This window comes from Chiloscyllium punctatum, chromosome 38, assembly GCF_047496795.1.
Source record: "Chiloscyllium punctatum isolate Juve2018m chromosome 38, sChiPun1.3, whole genome shotgun sequence".
In the NCBI taxonomy this organism is placed as follows: domain Eukaryota; kingdom Metazoa; phylum Chordata; class Chondrichthyes; order Orectolobiformes; family Hemiscylliidae; genus Chiloscyllium; species Chiloscyllium punctatum.
The window spans coordinates 27,450,157-27,476,531 of record NC_092776.1 but is presented as its reverse complement, the minus strand read 5'-3'; the positions used below and the strand labels follow the sequence as shown (position 1 = coordinate 27,476,531).

The 26,375-nt window shown below is 41.4% G+C and overlaps 1 protein-coding gene across 1 annotated transcript in view; it reads right to left on the bottom strand.

Moving 5' to 3' along the window:
- Positions 1-9,149: 9,149 nt before the first annotated feature.
- Positions 9,150-26,375, bottom strand: part of wdr11 (WD repeat domain 11) — a 111,137-nt gene continuing 93,911 nt past the window's right edge. The window contains exons 26-29 of the mRNA XM_072557461.1: positions 20,789-20,886; positions 16,271-16,416; positions 12,176-12,255; positions 9,150-10,212 (exon numbers count right to left, since the gene is read on the bottom strand). Of these exons, the coding sequence (XP_072413562.1) occupies positions 10,055-10,212; positions 12,176-12,255; positions 16,271-16,416; positions 20,789-20,886 (482 nt within the window). The 3' untranslated portion in view covers positions 9,150-10,054. The remainder of the gene's footprint in view (positions 10,213-12,175; positions 12,256-16,270; positions 16,417-20,788; positions 20,887-26,375) is intronic.

Below are 26,375 nucleotides of genomic sequence, written 5' to 3'. Positions count from 1 at the left end.
CTTCCGCCCAGTCCTTTGTCATTCCTGATCTATTTTCTTGGGCAACTACCCTTCAATTAATTTCGTCGAAGACAGTATAAAACACAAAATTAACAGGCAATCTGATAGAACTCTTCAAAATTATGAAGGTGATAAATAGCATGAATAGGTTTAACAATAATGGCATATGCCAGCTCCTTGTGCGACAAACACACTGCACACGTACGCAACAAATAGCGATGGAAGAAACTGCATGGGGGCTAGTCTTCAATTCAGTTCGAAGGAATACTGTCGCTCATCAGGTGACAGTACCATCAGTCATGGCCACAGTCTGCACATGGTGTGGGAGTCTGGCTACAGTCAGTGGTCGCACTGTCTGGAGATCTGTCCCAGTACAGCCTGGGAGTGAGCACTGTCAGGGACCTGTCCCAATGCAGTCTGGGGAGTGAGCATTGTCAGGGCCCTGTCCCAGTACAGTCTGGGAGCAAACATTGTCAGGGCCCTGTCCCAGTACAGTCTGGGGATTGAGCATTGTCAAGGACCTGTCCCAGTACAGTCTGGGGAGTGAGAACAGTGAGGGACCCTGTCCCAGTACAGTCTGGGGAGTGAGCATTGTCGGGGACCTGTCCCAGTACAGTCTGGAGAGCGAGCATTGTCAGGGACCTGTCCCAGTACAGTCTGTGTGTGACCATTGTCAGGGACCTGTCCCACTACAGTCTGGGGATTGAGCATTGTCAAGGACCTGTCCCAGTACAGTCTGGGGAGTGAGAACAGTGAGGGACCCTGTCCCAGTACAGTCTGGGGAGTGAGCATTGTCAGGGACCTGTCCCAGTACAGTCTGGAGAGCGAGCATTGTCAGGGACCTGTCCCAGTACAGTCTGTGTGTGACCATTGTCAGGGACCTGTCCCACTACAGTCTGGGGATTGAGCATTGTCAAGGACCTGTCCCAGTACAGTCTGGGGAGTGAGAACAGTGAGGGACCCTGTCCCAGTACAGTCTGGGGAGTGAGCATTGTCAGGGACCTGTCCCAGTACAGTCTGGAGAGCGAGCATTGTCAGGGACCTGTCCCAGTACAGTCTGTGTGTGACCATTGTCAGGGACCTGTCCCAGTACAGTCTGGGGAGCGAACATTGTCAGTGTTCTATCCCAGTATAGTCTGGGAGTGAGCATTGTCAGGGTCCTGTCCGAGTACAGTCTGGGAGTGAGCATTGTCAGGGATCTGTCCGAGTACAGTCTGGAGAGTGAGCATTGTCAGGGATCTGTCCCAGTACAGTCTGGGAATGAGCATTGTCAGGGACCTGTCCCAGTACAGTCTGGGAATGAGCATTGTCAGGGACCTGTCCCAGTACAGTCTGGGAATGAGCATTGTCAGGGACCTGTCCCAGTACAGTCTGGGAGTGAGCATTGTCAGGGTCCTGTCCGAGTACAGTCTGGGAGTGAGCATTGTCAGGGACCTGTCCGAGTACAGTCTGGGGAGTGAGCATTGTCAGGGACCAGTCCCAGTACAGTCTGGGGAGCGAACATTGTCAGTGTTCTATCCCAGTATAGTCTGGGAGTGAGCATTGTCAGGGTCCTGTCCGAGTACAGTCTGGGAGTGAGCATTCTCAGGGATCTGTCCCAGTACAGTCTGGGAGTGAGCACTGTCAGGGACCTGCCCCAGTACAGTCTGTGTGTGACCATTGTCAGGGACCAGTCCCACTACAGTCTGGGGAGCGAACATTGTCAGGGTTCTATCCCAGTATAGTCTGGGAGTGAGCATTGTCAGGGAACAGTCCCAATACAGTCTGGGAATGAGCATTCTCAGGGACCTGTCCCAGTACAGTCTGGGAGCGAGCACTGTCAGGGACCTGTCCCAGTACAGTCTGGGAGCGAGCACTGTCAGGGACCTGCCCCAGTACAGTCTGTGTGTGACCATTGTCAGGGACCAGTCCCACTACAGTCTGGGGAGCGAACATTGTCAGGGTTCTATCCCAGTATAGTCTGGGAGTGAGCATTGTCAGGGAACAGTCCCAATACAGTCTGGGAATGAGCATTCTCAGGGACCTGTCCCAGTACAGTCTGTGAGTGAGCATTGTCAGGGATCTGTCCCAGTACAGTCTGGGGAGTGAGCATTGTCAGGGATCTGTCCCAGCACAGTCTGGGAGCAAATATTGTCAGGGATCTGTCCCAGTACACAGTCTGGGGAGCGAGCATTGTCAGGGATCTGTCCCAGCACAGTCTGTGTGTTACCATTGTCAGGGACCTGTCCCAGTACAGTCTCGGGAGTGAGCATTGTCAGGGACCTGTCCCAATACAGTCTGGGGTTTGAGCATTGACAGGGATCTGTCCCAGTACTGTCTGGAAGTGAGCAGTGAGAGACCTGTCCCAGTACAGTCTGGGGAGTCAGCATTGTCAGGGACCTGTCCCAATACAGTCTGGGGTTTGAGCATTGACAGGGATCTGTCCCAGTACTGTCTGGAAGTGAGCATTGACAGCAACCTGTCCCAGTACAGTCTGGGGAGTGAGTGTTGTCAGGGTTCTGTCCCAGTACAGTCTGGGGAGAGAGCGTTGTCAGGGACCTGTCCCAGCACAGTCTGGGGAGCGAAAATTGTCAGGGTTCTATCCCAGTATAGTCTGGGAGTGAGCATTATCTGGGAACTGTCCCAGTACAGTCTGGGAATGAGCATTCTCAGGGCCCTGTCCCAGTACAGTCTGGGAGTGAGCATTCTCAGGGACCTGTCCCAGTACAGTCTGGGAGTGAGCATTGTCAGGGACCTGTCCCAGTACAGTCTGGGAGTGAGCATTGTCAGGGACCAGTCCCAGTACAGTCTGGGAGCAAACATTGTCAGAGATCTGTCCCAGTACAGTCTGGGGAGTGAGCATTGTCAGGGATCTGTCCCAGCACAGTCTGGGAGCAAACATTGTCAGAGATCTGTCCCAGTACACAGTCTGGGGAGTGAGCATTGTCAGGGACCTCTCCCAGTACAGTCTGGGAGTGAGCATTGTCAGGGACCTGTCCCAATACAGTCTGGGGAGTGAGTGTTGTCAGGGATCTATCCCAGTACAGTCTGGGGAGTGACCATTGTCAGGGACCTGTCCCAGTACAGTCTGGGGAGCGAACATTGTCAGGGTTCTATCCCAGTATAGTCTGGGAGTGAGCATTGTCAGGGTCCTGTCCGAGTACAGTCTGGGAGTGAGCATTGTCAGGGATCTGTCCCAGTACAGTCTGGAGAGTGAGCATTGTCAGGGATCTGTCCCAGTACAGTCTGGGAGTGAGCATTGTCAGGGACCTGTCCCAGTACAGTCTGGGAGTGAGCATTGTCAGGGACCTGTCCCAGTACAGTCTGGGGTGTGAGCACTATCAGGGACATGGCCCAGTAGCAGCTGTCAGGTGGATTCACATGTCCTCAGTCAGTAACGGCTCGGCCAGTGTTAAGGCTCTGGGCAGATATGTCTAGGGGCTGTTCATCAAAGTCAGTCCAACGTCTAGGTGAATACAGTTCTGTATGAGTGTGAGAGAGGGTGCAAGGAGGACTCTTGGAATAAGGGGAGATTCACTGTCAAAAGGGGTGGGTGAATGAAGGTTGGTGGGGGAGAAGCAGAGGATTTTGTGGAGGTGGGAACAAGGATGGTGATGGGAGAGAGCTCAAGGTGCTATGCAGTATAGATAATCGGGCACAATAGGCTATGGGAGGTGGGAATTTGACATAATCATGGCTTCCACAGGTTAAGCATAGAAGAGCAGAGTGGGCATCGTTATGACATGATGTCTGTGTTTGGCAGCACAGAGGATGGTTGTAATCAAAGTTCAATGTGGTGCATCTCTACATTTGGACTGTCAGGATAGTGGGAGGTAAAAATGCACATGGAATTTGTGGGTGTGCCTAGTGATCATTCAGAGCCCACTGCTGACAGTATCCACCATGAGCTGTGGCCCCTGCCATCCTTTGGTTGTGCAATGTAATTAAGAAATGGCTCAGACAATATCCAGGCTGGGCAGGGCACTTCCTTTAGGTGAAATCATGGATTCATGTATCCTGGACTTTAGGACATCTTTTATGGACCAGGCCAGACCGCTCAAAACATTTCAGGAAAGTAGCCACACACTAACTTTGCGAGTTGTTTTAAGCAGGTGTATAGTGGATGTTCCTAGTTTTAAACAAAACAGAATTTATTTGCAAGATTACTGAATGAAACATAAACAGAAAATAGAATATTGAATAACTTAACATCTCCGAAAACCCAACAGATCATCCCAAAATACTAATGCTACTCCAAATCCTTGTAACAATCCCCACAAACACTCCTTTGGTAAAATCAAACACAGGATCTGAAGGATAAAAGTCAGTGAGTGAGAGAGAGAGAGAGAGAGAGAGAGAATCAGCCTGGACCAGTTTCTTTGAGTCCAGCAGCTTTTCCACACTACTGCTACAAACCAAATCAAATCTAAATCTCATTGTAAAGTTTGTTGTATTGCGATGTTAATATAAGTCGTTAGAAAAGTTTAAAGATGTGATAAACTGATTACTCTAGATGGCAACGTAAGATTCTTTAAGCCCAGAAATCTGCACTGAGCAATTATGTATCTATGTGGGTCAATGTTTCTTAATTTTGTAAAAATCAGCTTGCTGATTATATCCACTGAGCGGACAAGGTCCTACTGAATCTGTGGTCAAAGATCTGGTGTAGTGTGAGAATAAAGACACCACCTTTTGGTGAAAAATTATCAAATCAATGAGATTCTAAATCAAAGAGATTCTAAATCACATTTTAAAATGATGGTCAAGGAATTTGCATCCTAAATATTAAGCTTGAATCTCAAACTTGCATCCAAGTGGAACAGTGGGGGTAAAATCAATCTTTGCAAGGAAATGTGGAGTACACTTCCTTACAAAGCACTCAAACAATTTCATTTTGTGACATAATCCAAAAAATGTTGGCTAATCTGGAATATCACATTTTCTGCAATTTGCTTGGGATTTCCTATATTTTGAAATAGTTTTATCTTTAATGAAATTTGAAAAGTTCGTACTAGCAATCACCATTAAGAGTTTGACACCATGGTACAAACATCTGGCATGGTTACTATACCTCACCTGTGAATCAGTCTGCAAACGGTAAAACAATGTATAACTGCCCAGTGTCGATTAATGGAAAGTATAGGGCAGGGATTCCCAAGGTGGGAGCCTGTACACCAGCTGAAACTTTGAGGGTGTAAGCTCTGAGCGTGTTTTAACAGTCCCCTACTCTCACAGCCACCCCCAACACCCTATGTGAGATTTCTTACAGATCACAATTTTTAAACTTCAAATTAGGATCACGGTCAGAAAGGTTTGGAAAGATCTGCTGCAGGGTGTGAGCAATCAAAAGAAATTAGAAAAAACAATTCCATGAGCTGAAGTGGTGTTCTCTGCACAGTTTGTGCTGTGAATGCATATAGCACAATAAATTATGAGAGAATAAAAGAAACACTGAACAACTTCCATGTAGCTCACCTGTCATTGGTTAAGATGGTCACCCAGCCCAACATTCTCCATAAACATATTTTGAATTACTTAACCAATCAAAAAAATTAGGTCTGATCATTACTGTGTGGGAAATGGGGATTTAACAAACTAGCTGAAAAATCACATTATTGTTGAAGATCTTTACTTCAGCTGTACAGTTTCTAACTTTCTGATCCCACATTTTAACCAGTTTACCAAATGCTCAGCAGCATTATCAGAAGCTTATCCTGGAAGTGTAGTCAGAATCATTATGGCTCATTGGTTTACTTTATAGAGTGCTAACACTGATTCAATCAGACACATTGCCTTGCTCTGTCTCTGTGGCCCACAAATTCATTTACTTGAAGTGCCCATCCAATTTCTTTCTGCAATCTTGCAGTTCCAGATCATAACTAATGACTGAATAAAATGTTGTCCTTCCATTCCCCCTCACACATGGATCTGTTACATATAATTAAGAAGCATGCTGAAAAGCACAACAATGGATAATGGTCACAAAATGCAAACGGCAATCACAATATACTGAGAGTGCTGTGACTTTTATTTTCAACATATCTTTACATTTTCTATCTCTTCTGCTCTCAAACTCAATTACTGTTTTGCGGCATTTCACCTTGTTTCAGACAAGGCAAGATTAAACTCTTTCAGTAAGATATTAGATGGTGGCTCAAAATAAATCACACTAACATTTCACTAAGTATACAGCATACAACAAGGATGGCATTAGTACAGCAATCAATCCTGACAGAGATAATAACGATGTCATAGTTAGACTGACATATGCCCTGACAGTAACTTCCGAATTATATGATGAGCAAATTACAGAAAAGCTGAGGTTCAAGCCTGAAGTAACTGAGTGAAATCATTCAGGGTTTACCAAAATACACGAGTTAATTTTCAAGGGGTATTGTGATGATAATTAAATATGTTTACTCTGGTTCCTTGCTTTTAATGCTGCCTTGGTTAAATTCTTTACAGACATGTGAAATTGGTGATAGTGAACACAGTATTCCAATAAACCTCCAATAGATTATATAGCAATTTATGGTGAAATCCAAGATTTACTTGGGAACATATTGATCAATTGCCCCTGCTGCACTACAAACCAGTTACCACAAAGAACAGAAAGGTCTACTCACAGAGACATTATTTTTGGTTCAATAAGCACAGTATTGAAGAAGTCAGGAGATTTCAAGCAAATCCTGTGATCTTGATGAAATATTTTGTTGAGCAGATGATTTTTGAAAAGCAGGCCAGTAATGATTTAGCATAGATTGTCTCCCAAATGCATAAGTGTCATCTCAGTTCAGTTTTTAATTAAACAGCTTGGAGGAAAAGTCAATAATGAAGTGTGGAAAAAAAGTCAATGACAACATACCAAGCACAACAATGCATTTGCATTGAGACCATTGTTTACTTGGTATTATGTCATTGCAATTCATTCTTTACATATGGCAGAATTGACAAGAGTTCATTTGGAACAAAAGGTTCAGTGTTGTCAACCTTTCCATTTGTCAGACTGGTTCAAATTTAAAGATTCATTTCCTATTGATGGGGTGCAGTGAATAGAATTAGGGTTGCTGGCCCTACCTGCTGCTGGTAAAATGCCACAGGCAGCAGAACAAGTCCATAATGAGCCACCTACAAAGTCATAGAGGTGCACAGCATGGAAACAGATTGCAGATGATGCCAAAATTGGTGGTGTAGTGGACAATGAAGAAGGTTACCTCAGACGACAATGGGATCTTGATCAGATGGGCTAATAGGTGAGGAGTGGCAGATGGAATTTAATTTAGATAAATGCGAGGTGCTGCATTTTGGAAAGGCAAATCATTGCAGGACTTATACACTTAATGGTAAGGTCCTGGGGAGTGTTGCTGAACAAGGACACCTTGGAATCTAGGTTCATAGCTCCTTGAAAGTAGAGTTGCAGTTAGATAGGATAGTGAAGAACACATTTGGTATGCTTTCCTTTATTAGTCAGAGCATTGAGTATAGGAGTTGGGAGGTCATGTTGCAGCTGTACAGCACATTGGTTAGGCTACTTTTGGAAATTTACAAGGATATTGCCAGGATTGGAAGGTTTGAGTTAGAGGGAGAGGCTGAATAGGCTCGGGCTGTTTTTCTTGGAGCATCAGAGGTTATGGGGTGACCTTATAGAGGTTTATAAAATCATGAGGGGCATGGATAGGGTAAATAGACAAGGTCTTTTCCCCTGGGATGGGCGAGTCCAGGACTAGAGGGTATAGGATCAGGGTGAAAGAGGAAAGATACTAAAGGGAGCCAAGGGGCAACATTTTCACACAGAGGGTGGTGCATGTATGGAATGAGCTGCCTGAGGAAGTGGAGGAGGCTGGTACAATTACAGCATTTAAAAAGGGGTCCAATTTTGTTGTCTGGGCAGAAGGGCTGTCCTCCACAACTGGAAAAACACCACTGAGACAGAAAGATAATGAAAACTCCAACCTCCAATTATATATCACCTGACCCCATTCAGTGTGTACACTCAGGGATATTTGTACAATTAAACTCCTTGTGTGCAATGTAGCAGCCACACCTATGTGTGTTCCACATATATTTGCCAATTAAAGTACCATTGTCAATGATCGTTTTGATAGATTTTTCCAGTCAATTTGCTCAGACATCCTATGACACACTGCTGGAGCAGGTTGGACATGAACCTAGGGCTCCCAGCTACTCCCACCACATGGTTCTCTCAATGATTCGTCTAAAACTAAAAGAAAAGTCACATGTTCACCCTTATTATCACTTAACAAGGCAGTAAAGGGAAAGAACATGTGACAATGTATCATTGATTAAAATAAATTGCTAAAGGACAAACACTTTGACCTGAAAAAGAATAGGTAAAACAGTACAAAGGTGTTAGCGATTGAAAACTGCTGTACTTTACATTTCACTCATGATGGAGCAGATACAGTGAGATAGGTGCATATACTGACCAAGGACATGATATGTATTACCTAAATAAATGTCAACATTGTTTAAAATGGGCATAAAGAGAGGTTTATAATGTGCCAGCAAAGGAAGATACAGCAAATTGCAAATTAAGAGGGTAGGGGCGTTAGTCTTCCCTCATAGATGAGACTTGCATTATAGGTTTAGTGTAACACTGATGGCAGCTGTACTATTGGAGGATTGAGCTTTTAGATTTTAAAACAAAGTCCCATCTGTCTTCTTAGATGGACATAAGATTTCAAGTCATTTTCCAAACTGTGCACACGCGCGCACACACACAGATTCCCTACTAATGCATCACATTGCTGTTTGTGGGATCTTCTCATGTGCATCCTGGCTGCCACATTTACCTGCATTGTAATTTGAGACTCAGAAGTAATGTATTGGCTGTGCAAATGCTTTGTGATATTCACGTTTACAAAAGTGCTTTTACTAGTCAATTTTATTCCTCTCCAGTAAAAATAGAGAATCAAAATGGGCACCTCGGGATACTTGTGTGGGACATAAATTGCACAAGACGGGAGGGATCGTGCAGTTTCACATTAAATAGGTGTCCTGGTCTTTCCCATTTGTAGGAATGACCTGTAACAGCAACAAAAAGGAAAATATTTAAACCGTTTATGATCTGTATTAATGTATATCATGTATAACATAGGAGTGGATAGACTATCTGTAGACAAAGTTGAACACAATTAATTAATCAACACTGCAGACTAAAAGTATTTTATTCAATGTTGAGTACAATATGGGGTAATGTTAATATAATTTCCCAGCATCCTCCTTCCCTCACTATCTTATCTTGAGATGAGATGTTCAAGGTGTGTCCTGGTCAATGTCACCTATATCACACTGTTTTAGAACAGTTTTCTCATACCTGACTGTTTCATCCACCACCATCCCACTCTCCTGCTTATTTCATTTCTGTGATACTGTCACCGTCTGCTTCTGTGTCCACCCCGTTTGAATGTGCAATCTTCACATCGTAGCTCTGTTTCATGTCTTTAGTACATTTTAGAATCAGCATTTTATTGCAAACTAAACACTTAATTATATACAAGAGATACTTTATACCTCATTTTATAAATTGCTTATACACATTTCACATTTGAATAAATCTAGTTTTTCAAGCAACAAACAAAAATTATTTGTATATCCTTAAACAATATGACTTAAGTGCAATTCTGATCACATAGGCTGTTCACATCTCTTGTCTAATTACAGAAATGAACTTCTGCATCTAACACAAGTCCTGACAATTACTGGACAATTTCCTTCTCTGTGGTTGTCCATGGGGTGCTTAAAAATAATACAGCCAAGGTAATATTAGACAGAGGAATTTATCCAAATTTTTCATTAATGTGAGAATCATACGCAAAGAAAGGCAAATCTGTATCAAAAGTCTACACATGCCAGAAAGCATTACGGTGAGATATTATTGTTGTAAGTTTGTTTTTTTGCTGATTTTCACTGTGAAGTAACAACTGGAATGTATTTTGGTCAGACTGCACAACTGGAGACAGCAACACAATATTCAAAGTGCTCTACTTTAGTTACCAACTGGTTCAATTAATCTTCGAAATTATGGAGGGCCAATTTAATTTCAAGGTAACAGTCATGAGATTGGTTTATCTTCTTTGTTGTGCTGCAAGTCCTTAAGGAGTTCAGCTCCAGCATCGCCTGCTTTTGTGGCAAACAGAATTGCCCCTTCCTGTAAATTCAGCATCTTTAAGTACCTTGCATAATCTGCATATACAGCGTTGCAAAGTTTCTGTGAACTCTTATTAAGGAAAACATTTTTAAAGCACCATCAGTATTGTGCAACACTTTTTTAGCATGGATCATCAGACATGCATTCAAGATATTATTGTAAAAATAACTATGGTGAGGAAATATTTTCTGTAGACACATTTAAATCAATACGATAATTATGAACCTATTCTATGTTTTTCTTTAAGCAGGAGTATGTAAAGATATAACCAAGTTGTGGCACTCAAAATGTTGTGATTTGGGAATCAGTTTTAAAGTTCTCAATTCACATGTAGTAATCCAATCAGCACACTACAATGTGCTATATTTTGGGCAACTCTACAAACACATTACTAAATAACCCTTTTCAGTTTAACAGTAGTTTACTGTTTACTACTTTTCATTTTATTGAATACAGAAGGAAGCTAAATATACCCGTAATGGATCTGCAACTGGGAACATTTAATCCCAATTTATCGTCTTGGCCTTTATTTCCTTCCTTTAAAAATAATAGATTGCCTAAGTATGTTATTGCCTTTCTCTGATTGGTTACTTTGGTACAGGATATCAAGCTCCAGTGACCCTTACAAATAGAACCTTCTTCCACATTAAAATGAATGCAGTTCAAAACTCACTTTTATGTAACAGGGTAAATTTGCAATACTTGGGTTTCCAGATTTATAAACAAGACATACAACAATATATTATGAGGAACAGCGTGAAGCAATTATATTCAAATCATTTTGGAACTTCACTGTGAACAAAGCCAAGTTACATGAAAGGTAGCACCTAGGAACTTAAATAAAATTAGTGGATAAGGGTGAATCTGTAACTCCAGTACAAGTTATGGGCCTTGAACATGAGTCTCCTTATGACTTGGTGCAAATTGGGCACTTAAACTTTGAGAAATATGATGGGATACGTAGATACAATACATTGTTTGAAAAATAGCAACATGCTGTAATGGGGTATGTATGCAAAGGCTGAGGTTAAACTTTTGCACTCGCCCAAACCTAAAACAAGAACACAACAAAATATACCTCACTTAGATGTAACCAATTTAAATATAACACTTTTACATTTTTGGGGATCAAATATTCTAAATAAAACTCAATGCTAATTTATTAAACATGGAAAAATCTTTATGAAAAGAAAGTTTGTGAGATAACTCACAGTAAAAATGTATTCCCACATTAACACATGTATACAGACCAACTGGTGAAAGAGTTTAAGTAAAGCCTTGGTTTTGATTTGGTTGCTTGGTGTGGAACCTATACCAGGTTTGATACAACTGCAAAGCAGAAAAGGCTTCTCTGACTAAATGCACATTGGATAAACATACAATGAATACTTTCTGAAAAAAGTATACATTTTATGCTTAGATTACGCATTTCATCTAGAGATTGCTTGCTTGAACCACCTCTGAAGAGATTGAAGGATTGAGTAAAACACAAAAATATCCAATTCAGATTATGCAATCATGAAAATAGAAGCAAGGCAGTGGCACTCAATACCCATTACAATAAAATAGACTGTTTATGATCACAAGTGACCCAAGTGAAAAAGTTGATTAATCAAAGAATATCTACAGCAGACCTGGATCTGTAATAAACAATAAAACACCGGAGAAACAAGAGATAATCCTGAAAGGAATCATCCGAGGAAACCTAACAGAATTATATAAAATAGCAAATGTTACCAAAAAGGTACATGTAATTTTAATATATAGGCAAGTCAAAACTGATGAAAATTCACGCAAAGCAGATTTTCTGTGCAGGAAATATGATGAAAAGTCTTGAAATTATTTAATATTTTGAACATTATAAGTGACTTTTCATTTGGTGATCAAGTTGGAATGAAGTCATTCTCAGTTTGCATCTTTGGTCATAAAAGACACAAACGGGTGAAGGTGTCACCATTACAACAATGAAAATATGATTTTGTGACAGAAATATTAATTTTGAACCATTCAACCTAAAAAGGATATTTGTACTTTCATTTATTTCTATAACCCCATAGTTAAGACAAGCTTCCAAGAAGAGTGCAGCTCGGTCAAAATATCGCATGCTGAAACGTAGAGGAACAATGTACATGTTTATATTTCTGGTAAATATAGCTTCTATGTTAAAATAGAAAGAATACTGAAATATTAAAAAATATAAAGAATTAATATTTAAAAATCCATTTTATAAAATCACAATTCAAAAAATCTAGTTGTAGCTCATCGATGTGCATAATCTCCTCTCTCACAAAAGCTTAAATTTTGACTCTACTAACATTCAGGAGTTTATTAAGAAGTTTCTTTCACAAAATAGACTCACGAGTTGATAGGATAGTGAAGGCGGCATTTGGTTTCCTTTATTGGTCAGAGTATTAAGTATAGGAGTTGGGAGGTCATGTTGCGGCTGTACAGGACATTGGTTAGGTCACTTTTGGAATATTGCATGCAATTCTGGTCTCCTTCCTATCGGAAGGAAGTTGCAGAACTTGAAAGGGTTCAGAAAAGATTTATAAAGGATGTTGCCAGGGTTGGCGAATTTGAGCAAAAGGGGGAGGTTGATTAGGCTGGGGCTGTTTTGCCAGGAGCTTCGGAGTTGAGGTGTGATCTGATCAAGGTTTATAAAATCATGAGGGGCATGGATAGGATAAGTCGACAATGTCTTTTCCCTGGGGTGGGGGAGTCCAGAACTAGAGGGCATAGGTTCAGGGTGAGAGGGGAAAGATATAAAAGAGACCTAAGGGGCAACTTTTTCACGCAGAATGTGGTACATGTGTGGAATGAGCTGCCAGAGGAAGTGGTGGAGGCTGGTACAATTGGAACACTTCAAAGGCATCTGGATGAGTATATGGATAGGAAGGGTTTAGAGGGATGTGGGCAGACTGCTGGCAAATGGGACTAGATTGGGTAGTGTGGTCACACAGATGACAAGCAACATGAATTCGACTGGGACACTACTATTATAGGACAAGCCAAACAGAGAACAGCCAGGGAATTCCTAGAGGCATGGCACTCATCCACAGATTCTATCAACGAACACATCGACCTGGACCCAATATACCCGCCACTACAGCAGACAGCTGGAACTGACAACCGGAAGCGGCAGAGACAAACCACTATAAATGACGGAGGAAACATCACAGAAGCGCTTCACAGGAGGCTCCCAAGCACTGAGGATGTCACCTAAACAGGGGACAAAACGTTTGCAACACAAATTCCCAGCTCGGCGAACAGAACCACAACAAGTGCAAATTTGCACAGGTCAGGCTCTGGTAATGCCTCAGAAGAGGCTTACACAGGAAATGCCTTCAAAGCCCTCCTGATCATGGCCATAAGCAATATCAGTTACATCAAGTTTAATTATTATTTTTGGATCAAGTTTTGTTTAAAATTTGTTCATCCACGGGATGTGGACATCACTGGCTAGGCCACCAACTAGTGACCATCTCTAACTGCTCTCAAGAAGATAATGGTGAGACATCTTCTTCAACTGCTGCAATCCATGGAAGTGGGTACACTCAGCATTGCTAGAAAGAGATTGGGCACACCGGTGTTGTTAGAAAGCGATTGGGCACACCCGGTATTGTTAGGGAGTAGGTATACCCGGTGTTGTTAGAAAGCGACTGGGTACACCCGGTGTTGTTAGGAAAGGAGTGGGTATACCCGACGTGGTGAGGAAAGGAGTGGGTATACCCGGTGTTGTTAGGAAAGGAGTGGGTACACCTGATGTGGTTAGGAAAGGAGTGGGTATAACGGTGTTGTTAGGAAAGGAGTGGGTATACCCGATGTTGTTAGGAAGGGAGTGGGAATACCCGGTGTTGTTAGGAAAGGAGTGGGTATACCCAGTGTTGTTAGTACAAGACTGGGTACACCTGATGTGGTTAGGAAAGGAGTGAGTACACCCGGTATTGTTAGGAAAGGACTGGGTATACCCGGTGATGTTAGGAAGGAGTGGGAATACCCAATGTGGTGAGGAAAGGAGTGGGTATACCCGGTGTTGTTAGGAAAGGAGTGGGTATACCCGATGTGGTTAGGAAAGGAGTGGGTACACTCTGTGTTGTTAGGAAGGGAGTGGGTATACCCAGTGTTGTTAGGAAAGGAATGGGTACACCCGATGTGGTTAGGAAAGGAGTGGGTATATCCGATGTGGTTAGGAAAGGAGTGGGTATATCCGGTGTGGTTAGGAAGGGAGTGGGAATACCCGATGTGGTTAGGAAGGGAGTGGGTGCCACCGATGTGGTTAAGAATGGATGGGTACACCCGGTGTTGTTAGGGAGTGGGTAAACCTGGCATAGTTAGGAAGGGAGTGGGTACACCCGGTGTTGTTAGGAAAGGAGTGGGTATACTCGATGTGGTTAGGAAAGGAGTGGGTACACCCGTTGTTGTTAGGAAGGGAGTTCCAGGATTTTGACCCAGGAACAGTGAAGGAACAATGACATCATCCCACGTCAACACTTCAACAACTATTCAATCTCCTTTAACGTTCTCTAGTCCAAGGAGATTAAAATACTTAGAGTCATAGAGATATACAGCATGGAGACAGACCCTTCGGTCCAACTCGTCTATGCTGAGCAGATATCCTAAATTAATCTAGTTCCATTTGCCAGTACTTGGCCCATCTCTCTCAAAACCCTCCCTATTCTTATACCCATCCAGATGCCTTTTCAATGTTATAATTGTATTAGCCTCCACCACTTCCTCTGGCAGCTCATTCCATACATGTACCACTTCTGCATGAAAAAATTGCCCCTGAGGTCCCATTTAAATTTTCCCCTCTGACCCTAGTTCTAATTTAGATAACTGTAAGGTTCTACATTTTTGGGAAAGACAAATCAGAGCAGGACTTATATACTTAATAGTAAGGTCCTGGAGAGTGATGCTGTACAAAGAGACCTTGGAGTGCAGGTTCTTGGTTCCTTCAAAGTGGCCTCTTAGGTAAATAGCATACTGAAGGAGGTGTTTGATATGCTTTCCTTTATTGGTCAGAGCATTGAATATAGGTGTTGGGAGGTCATGTTGCAGCTGTGCAGGACATTGGTTAAGTCATTTTTGGCTTGCTAACCACAAGGAACCTTGTTGAACACCTTACTGAAGTCCATAATGATCATATCCACCACTCTGTCCTCATCAATCGTCTTCGTTACTTCTTTAAAAAACTCAATCAAGTCAGTGAGACATGATTTCCCACGCACAAAGCTGACTATCCCTAATCAGTCCTAGCCTTTCCAAATACTTGTACATCCCGTCTCTCAGGATTCCCTACAACAACTTGCCCACCACCGACGTCAGGCTCACCGGTTATAGTTTCCTGGCTTGTCCTTATCACTTTTTAAAAATAGTAGCACCACATTAGCCAACCTCCAGTCTTCCGGCACCTCACCTGTGGCTATCGATGATACAAATATCTCAGCAAGGGGCCCAGCAATCACTTCCCTAGCTTCCCACAGTGTTCTAGGATACATCTGATCAGGTTCTGGGGATTTATCCACTTTTACGTGTTTAGGACATCCAGCACCACCCCCTCTGTAATATGGAGATTTTTAAAGATGTCACTATCTATTTATCCACATTCTATATCTTCCATTTCCTTCTCCATCGTAATCACTGATGCAAAATACTTGTTTAGTATCTCTCCCATCTCCTGTGGTTCCACACATAGGCTGCCTTGCTGATCTTTGAGGGACCCTATATTCTCCCTAGTTATCCTTTTGTCCTTAACGTATTTATAGAATCCCTTTAGATCCCATAATCCTATTTGTCAAAGCTATCTCATGTCCCCTTTCTGCCCTCCTGACTTCCTGCTTAAGTATACTTCTACTGCCTTTACACTCCAAGGATTCACTCGATCTCTGCTGTCTATATCTGACATGTGCTGCCTTCTTTTAATCACTTAAAACAAAAGCAGATATGAATCCATAAACTGTTCACAATAACTAAAATTATATTCATCTGAATTTATAGTTTAAATTCTGTTCTTAGAAACCCAAGCACCTTGTCCGTGTACAACTCCTTGATCAATCAGTTTTCTCAATAAATACACATGCACACAATCAAATTTGTTTTGATGAAAGTTACATTTCTTACCTGTATAGCATTTCTGCAACTTTGCTAAAGCAGCCCAGTGAAAGGAGGACTAAGATAGCCTTTGATTTCTGGTTTACCTGAGGTGAACACAGATGATCTACCCAGCGTTTCAGTACTTCTGCACACTCTTCAGTGTTCAGCCGGACCTTTATTAAAGACATAGAATGAATAGTAAAACTTTTCCGGTATGTATCTGAGTATCTTGACAAAAGGATGCACGTTACATTGAAAATAACTTGTATTTGTAAAGTCACGTTATCTTACCAAACCATAGCGTTTACTCTCAATAGAGATGACAAGTGATTGCTCAGCTTGAGGGTCACAATGCCCAAGGTGAGGGGAGAGGTTGAGAAGGAAATTACTTCATGATAGTCTCAGCCAGTGTGGGAAATTAACTTCCTGGCCAACTTAGCTAACCAATCTGTAAATTGTATTTAGATAGTGCCCTTCACACAAAAGCATTTCACAGGAGCAACCTAAAGCAATAGTTGACACTAAGTCACAAATATTAGACCAGATAGTGGACAGATTTCAAAAGGATGAGAAATTAAAATCTCATCGTTGGACTGGGCGACGATGTAGATTAGTGGGCACGGGGCGATAGGTGAGCAGGGTTTGGTGTAAGAACATGAATAGCAGAGATTTGGATGACCTGAAGTTTATGTAGAATATGATGTGGAGAGGTGGAATGCAGTTAGCAAGATGGGGCCAGCACATAGTTCTGAAAAACATCGACATTCTGGGGAGTCGAACCCTGCTCTGCCTGATGTTGACTCGGGGCCTGCGACTTGCTCTGTCACATAGTAAAGATCCTGGTGTCTCTTGAATAACTGAGAATGTGACCTGCAGAAGAATGCGGGAGGCCAGCCCAAAGTTAGTTGCAATAGTCAAGCCTGCAGGTGCACTTGAGCATGCAGGAGCAGTGTTGCAGAATGTTATGAAGTGTGGTGGAAAAGGTGGTTTCAGTAATATTATGATATTTAGACAGAAATTCATCTTGAGGTCAAATATGATAAAATTTCAAATAGTCTGCTCAGGTTCAGACCAGAGTAAGGGATGGAGTCTATAGCTAGGGAACAGAGTATGCTGAAGGCCATAGCTTTGACCTTCTCAATGTTTAACTCAAGATGATGACATGGCATTTACATGAATGTGGTATTTAAAAGGTTAGACAATTTTACTAAGATATGAAATTTTGGCAGATGTGAATAAAACTGAATTTATACTTAAATAGAAAATAGAATTATTTACTTACGAATAAATCAGTATTTGCAATCTGCAATAAATTCTCAGTAGTTTTCATATTGTTAAATGATTATATTTATTAAAATAATTAATATAAATAGTAATAGTAAATACACAATTATGCTTTAAAATCTGACTTTTCAAATATTAGCATGTATAGACTTAATATTTTCAAGAAAGATTTAAAGGGCCAAACATATATTTTAAAATTAATTCAAATAGTGAGATTGCTGGAGGGAGAATCCACATTAACATTCATATGGGGATTTTATATAAGCAAGCTGATATGCTAGTGTGTGAAGTATGTTAATTACAGGAAATTAATATGAAGTGCATTGTGCTGCAGTTTTCCATACAAGTTCAGGATTAGATTGCCCATTTTCCTAAAATACAAGTCATTTTCTTCATTGATTATGGCATTCAGTACTTCTCTAGACTAACTGACCAGAATAATATATAATCTTGGTCAACATATAATGCATTTAAATTTATAATAATAACAATTTTTCCACTAGCCATCATACAAGCACCAATATGAAAAAGCAGTGTTGAGAGTGTGTTGCTGGAAAAGCAGCATCCGAGGAGCAGGAAAATCGACGTTTCAGGCATAAGCCCTTCCATCAAGAATGCAGACCTCACTGACTCCAATATGAAAAAGCAGCCTTTCCACATTGACAGAATAAGCATTTGAAAATTGCATTTCAGATTTGTATAAATGTGTAACAAGCTTAATGACACTCTAATCTTAGGCAGGGCAATTTTGCTGCTTGCATACAAACATGCCCTGAAATAATTAAAAGCGCTAATAAATCTAACAGAGTGTATTTTGTTCAGTCACTGGATTCTGAATAGAACTTTAATCAAAACAAGTACCAAACAACTTTTAATCAGACATGATCAAATGCTGAAACAGACTTGATGGGCCGAACTGCCTAATTCTGCACCTGTAGCTTATGGTTTTGAAATCAGTACATTATTCAAAGCATCTGGTTTGTTCGAGTAATAAAATAAAGACAGACTTTAGTCACAAACAAAATACTGCAGCCTTGTGGAAAATATGAAAATACTGGAAATGCTCAGCTGGTCATGCTGCATCTGGTGAAGAGAGAAAAACAGATTTTGGCATAAGGTCATCAACCTGAAACGTTAACATGGATTCTGTCTTCAACAAGGTTGCCTGGCCTGCTGCGTTTTCATAACATTTCCTGTCTTTTTGTGTTGGATCGCCAGTGACACTGAGCTGACCAACAATAGTATTGAATATCTTTAATTAGATTTAGCGTTGGCTTTTATCATCAACTGCACTCGAACATAAGAATACAAGAGTAGAGTGAAAAATGTGCAGCGTCGTGATTCGCTGGTGCCACCTTAGCTACAAAACAATTATTAAAAAAAACCACCAGAAGCAAGAGAAAAAGAGCCGAATGGGAAGCAAAAAAAGAGCTTAAAGAAACAAAAACATCTAGATCTTAAAGTGCATGGCATGAAGACTCAGTCAGCTTGTGAGTCTCAATTGTTGGCCATGTGAAGCTGTGCTCTTGCTCTGCTGCGATTTCCATTGCCACCTCAAATAGAACGATTTAAATCGAAACCGTACAATCACATCTTGAGGAAGTGATTAAGCTCAGTTGACTAGACAGCTAATATGTGGAATATTAGCAGCATTGAGCAGCATTGTTTCTGTCCTGGCAAAGTAGACTTAATACCTATTTTCCTACCCTGCATCTGAGAATGAATGGTAATGCAAATCCACTGGACACAAAAGAAGTTGCCAAGCAAAAGAGTTCAGTGTGAAGCATCAGCAAACAATGAGCCACCCTTAGAATGGAGCAGAATCTTACCCATGAACAGAGCACTTCAATTATTAGAACTAAAAAGAAAAATATGGAAAAAGATAATGGTGTCAGCATCTGCAAGTGAAAAGATTGGAATGGAAGATTTGCACATGAAAGAAAAGTTACATAAAACAGAAGTTACATAAGGATTCAATCAGGGCCACCAGTTAGAATAAGCAAGCAAAGTCAAGTTTTGAGGTGATCAAGGCAAGGTCTAAGGTTTAGCAGGGAAATAAATGTGGAGGATAGGTGCTGTTTTTGAGATGGATGGAAGTAAATTTAATGAAGAAGCAGATATGAAGAATGAAGCTGAGCTTGCCATTTGGGGTCTGCAACATGCAACTTTATTTAAGGTGGCACTGGAAGGTTGAAGTGGTCAACATCATGGCATCTAGGCCTTTGTTAAGGAATTCTAAAAACGGCTTCAGTTTTGTTGATATTAAAATTGAAGAAATGATTGAAATCTGAAATATGTGAAATATTCAAACAACATTTGAACAATATCGCAACTTATCTTAGCTTGAAGGAGGATATAAATAGATAATGCAGCATATCATCAGCAGAGAAGTACAAAGTGATATATTTCATTAGAAAGAACCAGCACAGGCACCACAAAATAAAGGATGGCATTCTGAAGGGGCAATAACAAGAGATTAACCTGGAGATATACGTTACCGACAACCAAAGGGCAGGGCAGGTTAAGAAAGCAGTTAATAAGCCATATGAGATACTGTTTTATTACGAATAGAAGTACAGAGAACCAAAGCAAGTAAGTTATATTGGAACTTAATAAAACACTGGTTAAGCTTCTACTGAAGTAATGTGTCACTTCAGGGTTGCTCTTTAGGAAGAATGCAAAGCCATTAGGGTGCAGAAAACATTTATAAGAATGGTTCCAGGGATGAGGGAGTCTCAGTTACATGGATAGGTTAGAGAAGCTGGGCTGTTCTCCATCTAGAAGAGAAGCTGCAATAAAATTTGGCAGATGCGTTCAACATCATGAGGGGTTGAATAGATACTGAGAAACTGCTCCTGTTGGGGGTAGAGTCAAGAACCAGAGGACATCAATTTGTGGTGAATGGCAAAACAGCCAAAGGCGTCATAACGAACAAGCGACTGATATAATAAACAGTTAGGTCTGGAATGCAGTGCCTAAGTGTGGGGTGGAAGCAGACTCAATTGTCACTTTCAAAAAGGAACTGGATAATTATCTAAAGAGAAAGAATTTGATGGGCTGCAGTGAATAAACAGGCAAGGCACTTTAAATAACGGGGTGTCTATATATAAAAACAACCGGGTAACAGCATGGTCAAACTGGTGAAGCGACGGTCAGCGATATCGCATGCAACAGAGGGGTCAAGGAAGTTGAGGAGGAACAGAAAATGTATTGTATAAGTATTTGTTTTGCTGTATCCCAAATGAATAATAAATTATGTACCTTTGCAAGCCACGCAGCTCGATTCCATTCTCCATAGGTCTGCAAATATCGACAAGCATCTGCAGCTTTATCAATCAGGCAAAGCAGCTGGACTCCTTCTGCAAGGATTACCAGAACAGAAATACTCAGGGCACTGAAAACCCTCAAATCAGGTCAACATCATTAATTCATGAGAAAGTCTTTACAGATATGAACAATTAAAATAGATTCCCTCAAAACACTTTTAAAAAGTTACATTCAGGTCCAAAAATAAAAATTGCTGGAAAAGCTCAGCATGTCTGGCAGCTTCTGTGGAGAGACATCAGAATTTATGTTCCAGGTCAAGTGACCCTTCCTGAGAACTCTAACATCAGACCTGACGGTTCAAGATGAGCCCAATGTTTTAAGCAAAACAAAATTTAAAAATTACCTAGACCTTTCCCAGCCATGACAACAAGCAACAGTATTTATATTAATTCTGTTAACTGTCAATTACTTCACGCCAACAGCATTCTAAAAGATTAGAATTCTTTTAAAATCAAGAAATACACGATGTTTACTTTTATTGGAGGCTTTCCATTGTGCAATGCCCTGTAGAAAGCATTTGAATAGATTTGTGCACCAACTCACGCAATTCAGAAAGGACATTAAAGCCATGGAGGGTGCATGACCTAGATTCACCATGATAAGAAGATGAAGAACTACCGTAAATCCAGACCTCCAGGAGAGACTAAAAGTTAACATTTTAGGTTAATTTTAGGATGGCCTCTGGTTCATTTTAGGCCTTTCATCAGAACTGGGAAAAGTTTGAGATGTAATGGATTTAAAGCATGTAAAAGGAGTTGGAAAAAACAAAAACAAAGGTGCATGATAGTCAGAAGACAGGCAAGAATAAATGGTAAAAGTATAAATAACGCAGGGCCAAATGGAATGATGATGGTCGCAAGTTTTGAGAAGATTTGTAGCTCAGGATGAGGTTCTGGATGCAGGTTTGCTCACTGAGCTGGAGAGTTCATTTTCAGATGTTTCGTCACCATACTAGGTAACATCATCAGTGAGCCTCCAGACAAAGCACTGCTGATGATTCCTGCTTTCTATTTATATGTTTAGGTTTCTTTGGGTCGGTGATATCATTTCCTGCTCTTTTTCTCGGGGCGTGTTACCTGGTGTGGTGATGAAATGTCTGAAAATGAACCTTTCAGCTCAGCGAGCAAACCTACATCCGGAATGATGATGGGATAAGAAATAAAAGGTGTCTGGAGGAGGTGTGAAAAGTTATGAGTTATGAAAAGCTCCCAACTGAAAGCAAATTAAGAGGAATACAGAACAAACCAAAAAACCAGAAAAAAGAGAAACAAAATAGGAATGGTGGTTAATATCTGAAATTAATGAATTCAATGTGGAGCATGGAAGGGTCTGTAGTACTAATCAAAAAGTGAGATGTTGCAGCTTGAGCTTAAACTGAACTTCACCGGAACCTTGCAAGAGGCCAGGAACACAGACTCTCGGGTGGACAACCTAACAGACCAGGGTCTGCAAGCTTGGGGTGCAATATATGTGATCTGAATAGACATGTTCCACAAAGCAGTCTATCTGTATTTGGTCATCCCATCATTGGGGAGGTTGCTATATGAATAGAAAAGAAACTACATCAAACTGAAAAAACTCTTGAGTAAATTGTTGTTTCATTAAGGAGTCATCTTTGGGGACCTGTAGAGTTAGAACGGAGGAAATAATTGTACAGGAAGCGCAGAGGGAAGGGGTAGGCTATTGGGGTTACTGACGAGTGGACCTAGTATCACGGAGGGAATGGAATGTTGAAAACTGAAGGAAAGACTATTTTAAATTTTCAGCATCTGCAGTACTTCGTTTCTCTGCAAGGACAAGTGACTGAGATATTTAGATTATTTTCAAAGAAGCCAAAGTAAGTTACTCCAAAAACATAACAAAATATATATTGATGGCTTCAAATGATGCAACAGCAGTGAAGAGGTTTCTTCTCAAAGTTTAAGCACGATTGATTTGTGATTAGTAGGAAATACAGGAAGCTAATGCAAGTGGAGGGTGAGGGTGGGGGATGGTGAGTCTAGGTAGCGTAACAGGTCAATGCACAAAGGTGACCTTGGGTGTAAAAAGATTCGATGACTGGAGACGTCTCTTTTCTGCTAGCCCCAAAAACCCTAAACATGTTCTTTGATAGGATTTCAGTTGAAATGTTTAATGCATTACAATGCAAGTGTAAAACTTTTGTTTTCAACAATGCTGTTACATGCAATGTTATAATGGCAAATTCCAAACAAAACACATGCACAGAACTGATCTAGCCATTAAGTTCCCTAAGTTCCAAAGTTTCAGATTCATTCAGTTCAAATATTTCTCCTTCTTCCAACCCCACTAGCCCTTCTCATGCAGACACAGCTGAAAAAAAGCAGTAGTTCGCTTAATCATTTCCTTAGATAACATTTTAGCACATCTAATTGCTTTTTCAGCTCCCCTGAACACTTATTACATAATTCATGATTATCTAGAATATTATTGGTTCTAACATCAGATACATCCCTTTAGCATACTGCTCGATTCAATTTATCTACACAATTCTATTTTTTAATGCCCACCCTCCTCATTAAATAATAACTTTTACTTGTACTCTGGAATTCTCACATTTGGAGATCTCTCAACGTTGATTCTTTTTTGGTGTTTTTGCAAAGTTTTCTGCCTTAATTTGAGCCACATCGGAGTGATTGCAACAAAGTCAGTGAGGTGGATCTCAGAGAATGAGTTCCCTGAAATCCCAATCAGGGAGCCCTGGCTGACAGATTATAAAAAGGAATGTCAGAGATTCTGTTCACATCTGAAAGCTGGATCTAAGGAGGCCATACCAACATAAAGTACTGTGCACGTATAATTAAATGGTCACCTAATTCTAATGGAGGTTGACACCTGCACAGCTGTATCAGTGATTACAGAAACAGTCTTTAACAAAGTTCGCTCTGGAATCCAATCCTGAAGTTTGTGGAAGACCTTGGATAGACTGAGAACATATACTGGAGAACCTTTACAGATTAAGGATACAACTTCAGATCCAGTCTCTTATGAGAAGCTGCTGGTTCAGTTACCACTGACTGGAGTAAAAGGTGTGAGCCCAAGCTTGTTGGGGTGAATTTGGGTAAAAAAGATTGACCTTGATTGGCTTAACATTTTACGATTAGAAAATGGCTGAGTGAAGTCCTAATTAAATACTTATAAGTTTTTCAGGAAGGTCCAGGGAATATTAATAGAGCCAAGGCCACCTTGCATATTGACCAAAAAGCAATTCCACAATAGTGCAAAGCCTGCCCACTGCCATTTTCCTTACATGCAAAAATAAAGACAGAAATCAGGAGGCTGGAAAGGGAAGGAACAGTCCAGTTTGTGAAATGGGCAGCACCGCTCGTACCGGTTATGAAGCCCGACAGATCGGTTCATCTTTGTGAGCATTTCAAAAAAAATGGTCAACCACTTCTCACAGCTGGATAAGTATCCAATCCCTTGCATAGACCAGTTATACATAATTTGGGGGGCATCAGGAACGCCAATGCCAGATACAGCCTCCTCTAAGCAAGAGAGACTGTTTAATTCAGGGGATGACGTTTAATGCCAAAACTTGGAAATAGCCCTGCATGGGTAAGAGGCATGGTTGGCATGAGGTCAGGACCCGTGACATGCAAAAATCAGGTAGATGAGGCGGTCTTGAACAAGCACGTGGACCATATGAAAGCTGCAACCTCACAAACGGTGAGGGAGCAAAACGTGCCCAGCTCCTCAACAGTCTTCCCAACTCTTCCAGAACATATGAATTCGCCCCCCGACTGCCGCTGCCTCTTTTCCATCACCCACTGCCCGGACTCACCTGACGTGCCCATTTACCACCAGGCAGTGGGGATCCCCAGTGGAGCTCTCTCCATGTGGGGTCCTCCCCCTTTCTCTCAGGGATCTGGGGTGGAGGGTGCTGCATACAGCAGTGCCCTGCAATCGCAGATTGCGGTGGCTCCCGGACTCCCAGCACAACTGCTTGTTCTGTGGTGCTGTGGAGTCCGTGGACCATGTATATATTGGGTGTGGGCATTTGCACTCCTTTTTTGATTTTCTTAAAAACCTTACCCTCTGTTTTTGGTTGCACTTCAGTCCCACACTCCTGATCTTTGGGTACCTGCTGCGGAGGGGAGAGGGTAGATCAAAGACCTCCTTGTGGGTCTGCTCCTGGACCTGGCCAAACTGGCCATAAACGAGTCCAGGCTGTAGGCCGTGGAGGGGGTTGTTAGGGCCAATTGCCTGCCCCTTTTCCGTGGTTATGTCAGAGCCTGGATGTCTCTGGAGAAGGAGCATGTGGCGTCCACCAACACCATCGAGCTGTTGAGGGTGGAGGTGGGCACTGCAGGGAATGGAATGTTTTATTTCCTCTCCAACTCTATTTTGATTTAATCCCTGCCCTCCCCTTCACTTTTTGATCACACCGCATTACTGTCTGTGAAGGGTACTGCTTGTCACTGGCCACTTGGGTGTTCCCCTTCTTCCTAGTGGTGGAATATAAATAAAGATTTACGCACTTGCTGTTCTTCAGTGTGTCTGACACCTGCACACACAGAACATAGGTGCTGGGGAGAAACGAGCACTACTGCTGTTAGGTGGTAGTGTGGGGAAAGGGGAAAAAAAAGGAAGAAAAAATATTTAACAAAAATAAACAGGAGTGTCAAAGGTTTGGGGTTTACTCTGAGATCCAGCTCTGAGGAAACTAGAACAGTGTCAAGTCCTGTGCACATGGTAAACAAGGGTGACTTGGTGACAGGATACTTGCTTCTGTGGAGTTATTTCACACATCTCCTTGTTGAGGTTCTCCTCTTTCCAGTGCAGGATATTTTACTGACTTTTTTTTTTACCTTTTTCCATTTAACATTGAGTCTTTGGCAATAATACAAGCCAGAAACTAATGGGGCACTTTGAAGTGTGATGGATGACATAATGTTGTTTTATTTTCGATTAGAGAACAAGAAAGAAATGACATTGGCGGAAGCTCCAAAATTGTAACAGTTGGCAAAGAGATGTAGAGGTGCACTCTACTTGCCAAATCTGTTCCTGTCATTTATTTGGAGAAGAATGGTACCGAATATATTGAAAGCTCTCACTCAGTAGACAGGTGCTTGGCTTTGATATGAAAAACAGAACATTTGAAGTTTTGTTTTGAGAGAAAGTAAATTAAAATCATTCTTTGGGACTAAAATGATGAAAGAGCTTTTTCGTAAGTTGCGATTATCAATTTCAATTGTGCAGTTGTGAAATCTGAATCAAATGGTCACATGGAGAAAGTTATGACCATCTCTCGAGTAAAATCCATTGGTTGAGGTTTTACTATTTAATTTAAATTAGTAAACGTTTTGACTGACCGCTGAATACAACAGAAAGTTAGCCAAGCCCCATCTACCTATGAAAATATTTTCACTACTCATAAGGGCATGGCGGGCATCTATGAGGATTCCCAGACTTTAACTGTTTTTGGAGTTCAACCTTTTTGTATTGACCTATTGGTCAGGCGTTGCATTCCATTCAAATCTCCACAGTGAAAGCAAACATC